At 29.4% G+C, this 6,362-nt stretch overlaps 2 protein-coding genes across 2 annotated transcripts; one reads left to right on the forward strand and one right to left on the reverse strand.

Annotated features, from left to right (window-relative positions):
• Window positions 1–341: 341 nt before the first annotated feature.
• On the reverse strand, window positions 342–2,099 carry LOC122504044. Its single transcript, XM_043614925.1, has 5 exons — window positions 2,039–2,099; window positions 1,402–1,547; window positions 1,148–1,333; window positions 820–1,067; window positions 342–357 (listed from the first exon to the last, which is right to left on the reverse strand). The coding sequence occupies exons 1-5, from the start codon at window positions 2,097–2,099 to the stop codon at window positions 342–344; spliced, it is 657 nt and encodes a 218-aa protein (XP_043470860.1).
• Window positions 2,100–3,245: 1,146 nt separating this feature from the next.
• On the forward strand, window positions 3,246–6,090 carry LOC122504045 (zinc finger BED domain-containing protein 4-like). The gene is made up of 6 exons (XM_043614926.1): window positions 3,246–3,506; window positions 3,798–3,921; window positions 4,056–4,358; window positions 4,522–5,273; window positions 5,353–5,545; window positions 5,642–6,090. Exons 1-6 carry the CDS (start codon window positions 3,246–3,248, stop codon window positions 6,088–6,090), a joined length of 2,082 nt encoding a protein of 693 aa, XP_043470861.1.
• Window positions 6,091–6,362: the final 272 nt, after the last annotated feature.

The following is a 6,362-nucleotide window of genomic DNA, read 5'->3' on the forward strand; positions in this document are numbered from 1 at the left end:
TAATGAGTATTTTATATAAGCATTTTTTTACACAGAGAGAAATAATTGTTGAAATTTTTCTATTTTTTCAAGTACAAACTTGAAATCAAAAATCAACAAGTTTTCTTAATTTGTATGTATATCACATTTGTAAATCAGTTCCAAAAATTTCAAAAACTATTTTTCTCCGTGTATTATTAATGATTAAAGTTAAGAAGAAACAAAGTAAAATATTTAATCCTAATGTAATGAGTATTTTATATAAGCATTTTTTTACACAGAGAGAAATAATTGTTGAAATTTTTCTATTTTTTCAAGTAAAAACTATGGTTTAAAGTGCATTAAAAAAACTTGTGTTGTACTTAACATAAACACATACTGAAAGTATGCATAAGCATAATTCTATTTTCATAGAGTTCAGAATATTCAATTATTTTAATATAATTTGGAATGTGTGTAATAGTTTTGGTTAAAGATATTATTTAACTAAACTATACTTATTTAACAAATTGTACTCTTTGGTAAATCTTAAATCTCATTTTTTCTTAAAATTTAATGATATAATTAATTAAATCTGTATAAAATATATTTATATAGTTATATAATATATACTAACATTATTAAAATATATTGATAAGTAACAAAAATAAAAGTTATTGAGATTCATATTTCTTTAAAATTCCTTCTAATGCTGAACACAGCCTTTCTTTGGCAACTACGTTTTTTTCTTTTGCAACTACAATTCTTTCTTTAAGCACAAGTTTTTGCTTATAAAAGTTAATTTTTTCAATGTAATAAAGTTTTCTCGATTCACAATCGTCTCGAGTAACATCAACTAACTTTTCTGTTTGTTTAATTGATGTGTCGTACCTCTTAGCAGCAGACGTTTGTTTTAAAGTTTTTTTATTTGCAGTCTGAGAAAGGGAGTTGGAAGTGCATGGTGGTCCTACAGTTTGTATATTTTCTTTGGCATTAAAAGACGTTGATGGAATTGGTTCTTCGAGCAATTCCGGTCTTAGAGTTGCTATGACGCTTTCTTTTTCCTCCTCCAAATATTCCAATTCTTGTGAGGGATCATCGTTCCACATCTGCGAAAACAAAAGTATCAAACATTAATACTTTTATCCTACTCTAATATTTTCAGTTCAATAAAATAATGTTCACATACAAATACAGCATCTGGTTCATGCACATTTGCGTGCCCATCTAATACTGTCGAGCATATTAATGATAAAACAGTTTGATCAGTATCAGTCAATATTTGACTTGTAGGTGGTCCACCTCCTGTTTGTTTAGCGGACTTTTTTATTGCACTATTCTTTGCCTTGGCTGCATATCGCATATCTTGCCACGCCTAATAGTGTAATATTATATATAGTGTAATATATTATGAAAAAATTTGTTAATTAAAAGTGCAAATACCTTTCTCCATTGTTTCCATTCTTTCTCTGCGCCCGGAACTTTATTCAATTCTGTTGCTATTTCTTCCCAACATTTTTGAGCATCTTTCGTAGTAAAAGTGTTGGAAAACTTTCCGCTCTGCAAATCAGGATTTCTGCCCACAAACTCTAGATATTTTTCAAGAATAGAAAATATTTTATAACATGATTACATGTACATAGTATTTTTAATAGTTTCATTTCAATTGAAAAAGATTTTTTAGTTTGAGGTTACGTGAACGCATACTTTATAAAGGAAAATAAATTAACATTTCATTAAAAATAAAAACATCTTTTTAAAAAACTTTGGTAGTAGTTTATATTAATTTTGTCTGGTACATTATTATTTAAAAATGAAACTTTTATTGTATAAACATATTCAATACCTATGACTAAAAAACAAAATAAAAAAAGATTTTTTAGTTTGAGGTTACGTGAACGCATACTTTATAAAGGAAAATAAATTAACATTTCATTAAATAAATTAAAAATCTGTACTAATAATGGATAATAATAATTTGAGATTTCTTCCACACCAAATATTTTTTCTAACACAACAGAACTCTTTGATTAATTATTTTTTATTTTACTTTATATACTTTAAATAAAATAATACTTACCTATAAGTAATTTTTTCTGTTCCTCATTAGTATATGCACATCTTACTTTCTTTGATGACATTTTTTATAACAATTAATTAATATTATTATTATTGATATTATTTTTCTTCTTTCTCTCCCCAATTATTCTTTATAGTTGTTTACTATTTACATTTTCCCTCTAAAGCAATTCTTATTGGATGATATTTACTTGAAAACAACGGCAACACTGTTGAAATATCGTGCACGGAAATTATCACGTAGCCTATATCGAAGGGTTGTCGAGAATAAAGTTTCAGTCTCGCATGCGATAATAACCGTTCGACAATTTACGCGTTCGAGAATTATCATACGCTTTCGAGAATCGGGCCCCTGGTTACAAAACACAACGCAAAGTACGGTCTCAGCTCGGCTGCCTAAGGGTGCGATCACATGTTAGCAGATGTCGGCGTAAAAACGTCAAAGCGTCGGCGTCAAAACGTAAATGCATGAGAGTGACAGAAACAACCTTATATCACTATCTCGTTCACTCTTATACTTTAACGCCGACGCTTTGACGTTTGTACGCCGACATTGGACGACACCTTAATGCCTATCTGTAGATTTTCATGCAGATTGTCAACATATAAAGCTGCGGTTACACCTCTGCAGGCTGCCTGCCTGCGCAGGCAGGAGCAACGAGAGTAAGGGAGAAGTTTGAAGTCACTGACTTAGGGATGGAAAAGTCGACTTCGACTTTAATCGAAAGTCGACTTTCGCGAGTTAAAAGTCGACTTATTACAGTCGACTTTCTGAAAATCAAAGTCGACAAGATCGACTTTGCTTGTTCGATTTTAGAGTAAAAACAGTTATATTTGATAGAAAGTTCGTTAAATCGTTAATTTCAGTTTAAATTATTTATTATATAATATATTATATAATTATATATTGTTGATAATTCAATATTTCTGTTCTGAATATATTAAAGTAAGTATTTAACATTTTTCTTTCTATATTAAAAGAAAATAAAACAATAAAGTAGGTGATCAATTTACGACAATTTATTTTACGAAAAAATAACGCAGCCACGGTTTAATTCAGGTTATAACCTATAAACCGAGATTATTTAGTTTTTCCGTGAAATAATTTTTCGAAATTTGATAACATATATCTCAGTTTTAAACCTCAGTTATAAAAGTTAAAAATTTTCGATTTTTAAGGTTAGAATTTCGAGACTTTGTTTTCATTCATGGGACCAAGTGCGGTGTGGACATATTTCACAAAAACTTGTCAAGGGGCAAAAGTGAAATGCAACCAATGCAATCAAGAACTATGTTTTAATAAAAGCACTAGCACTCTAGCTTATCATTTGCGTGTCATTCACAAAATTGAAATACCAAAACAAGTTCCTAAAGTGCCGAAAAGAGGTATCAAGAGACGAAGAGAATCTTCTGCTGAAGCTGAGACAATAAGTGATTCTAGTGATGTTGACGATGTGGAAAATAATCAAGTAAATATTTTTGGTGACTAAAGTCTTACAATTAAAGTAAACAACTTAGGTTTAAAATTTTATAGGCTTTTTAATTTTATTTTACTAACAGTACAATACCTTCTTTTTATTTGTTTTAAATATTTATTCTATAACTTATTTTAATTTATTTTAAAATATTTAAATTTAGGATAATAATTATATAATATAATAATTATTATTCATACTGTAAATAATTACTGATTATAATATCAGTATATAATATTCATACTGTAAAATTTATTTTGCATAAAATTTTTTTTTGAGATACAGGTCAACCAACCAGAATCATCAACTGAGAGTTCCAATTTTACACTTCGAAATTCCTCTAAAACTGCATCCATTTCATTTTCCGGCCCAATGGACAAATGCATTAGCAATGCCACATCTTTTTCAGGTAAAATCCATGTCATGATATAAAACTTCCAATTGACTGTTTGTACTATTATTTATTTAAAAATATTAATAAAATATGCGGTAAAATTATACGTTACAAAAAAGGTATCTGCAATTAATATTTTTTTAATTCAGTTGGCGGAATAAGAGATATTTCTGTAATGGATGCCCTTCTTTTTATGATTTCGAAGGACAATATGCCACTTTCAACTACAGAACGCAGCGGCTTTAGATTATTCGTTAAAAAATTACAACCGCTGTGGAATATTCCATCTGAACCTACTGTTACCAAAAAACTTCAAATGAAGTACGAGTTTTTAAGAGGATGTGTAATGCAGAAAATATCGAAAGCAGATTCCGTCTGCTTAACTACAGATATTTGGACCCACAAGCACACAATGCGTAGTTATTTAGGAATTACAGCTCATTATAGGGAAGGTAAACTAAAAAAAAACTTAATTTGTTCTTCAATTGCAAAAATATATTTCAAAACTATATAATAGTTTTTAATTTTAAAAAATTGAAAATGAACTTATTTTAAATTTAATTTTAAATTTTGATTTTAAGTACTTTAAAAAATTGTTTTATTTTTTATTTTTAGGTGTCGAATTAAGATCAATAGAAATTGGCGCTAAATTGATTGAAGATCGTAAAAATATTCCTAATTTACGGAAGGCTTTGCGTCAAGTTTGCGATGATTGGGGTATTACGAACGACCAAATTTCTGCTGTTATTAGCGACGGAGGTGCTAATATTAAAGGAGCAATTCGACAAGAATTTGGAAATGAAAAACATTTATTATGCCTAGCTCATCTCATCAATGGCATTGGACAGTCTGCAATTGGACTTAATGATTACACAGTTTCATCTATGATGGAAGAAGATTCATTTGAAAATTTAGAAATCGACCAAGAAGGGGATGAATTTAGAGAACCAGAAGACAATAGACAAAACTTGAAATTTCTTATTAAGAAATTGAAGAGTATCGTAAGGTTTTTTAGAAGTAGTGAGGTTGCAACTACTGAACTTAAAAAACTTCAGGAAAAATCTGGCAAAAGTCCTCATCATTGTTTAATCTTAATACAAGAGGTTCGCACTCGTTGGAACTCTTGTTTCGAGATGATTGAAAGATTCCTACTGCTCGCCGATCATGTTAGTCGAGTCCTTATTCAGCTTAAATTAGATAAAAATACAAAATCTAAAGTTCCAAATATGCTATCAGGAGATGCACTAGAGACTTTAAATGAAGTGCAAAATCTATTGAAACCACTTTATCAAGTGACAATGGAAGTCGTCAGCGAGAAGCAAGTCACAATCAGCAAAATTATACCCTTAATAAACGCCTTGAAGTCTGTATGTAAAGTTTTTCTCAAGAGTAATTATTATTTTAATGTATTTGTATATTTAAGTTATATTTCTTAACTTATTACAGAAAACAAACGAAATGATGGCATGCACCCCGATTGGATTTAATTTAAAACATAGCCTAATCACACTAATAGACACTAAATTTAATGGGATAGAAAAAGTTCGAATTTATGCGGCTGCTACGATGCTGGATCCTAGATTCAAAAAAGGCGGGTTTACTGATCCTTTAGCGGTTTCAAATTGCATAAGTTATATTGGTACATAAAAATTCAAATTCATAATCATTAAAGTATTTTTCTTATAAAATTAATTATTAATTTAATGTTCCTTATTTTTTTTGAAAAACTATGCAGCTAAACTGGTTGTGAACGAAATTGGAAATCGAAGAACAGAAGTTGAAAGTATTGAGGAAATAAACGACTTGCAAGCAAATGAAAACAATGACGACTTGTGGTCAAATTTTGATAGTAGTGCCCGAAACGATGATTCTGGTGCTTATCAAGACGTATCGGAAGGTTTTCCGATAGAATTAAAGCATTTTATTCGCATTCCTGCAATTCCGAGAAAATTGACTTCAAATCCATTATCTGCTTGGGAAGGACTGAAAAATGAGTTTGCCCATGTGCATAAAATAGCTTTAAAGTTTTTACCCATCATGGCAACATCAGTTCCTTGTGAACGATTATTTTCCCATGCGGGACTTATAGCTAATCAACTGCGGAACAAATTATCTGGCAAACATCTTGATCAACTCGTATTTCTTCGAAGCATTGATCCCGATATGTGGTTCGATGAAAATTAAGTTTCTTCGTTTAAAAAATTATCAAATTTACATTGCGTTATGTAAACGTTAATATTAATTTTTCTATAACATGTGATTAAATGAAGACTGAATACAAAGGCTGATTCAAACTATAATTTTTTTTAAGAAAATAAGCAACGTTATAAAAAGCATAATGTGTAATTAATATTTTAATATGCTCACTTATAAGTTTATAAAACAAAAAAATAAAGAATCGTACAAAATTTTGCTGTGAGTTAAACTTTTTAAAACAATGAAATATTTATCATTTT

The sequence above is a fragment of the Leptopilina heterotoma genome, unplaced genomic scaffold, assembly GCF_015476425.1.
Source record: "Leptopilina heterotoma isolate Lh14 unplaced genomic scaffold, ASM1547642v1 Lhet_276, whole genome shotgun sequence".
Lineage (NCBI taxonomy): Eukaryota > Metazoa > Arthropoda > Insecta > Hymenoptera > Figitidae > Leptopilina > Leptopilina heterotoma.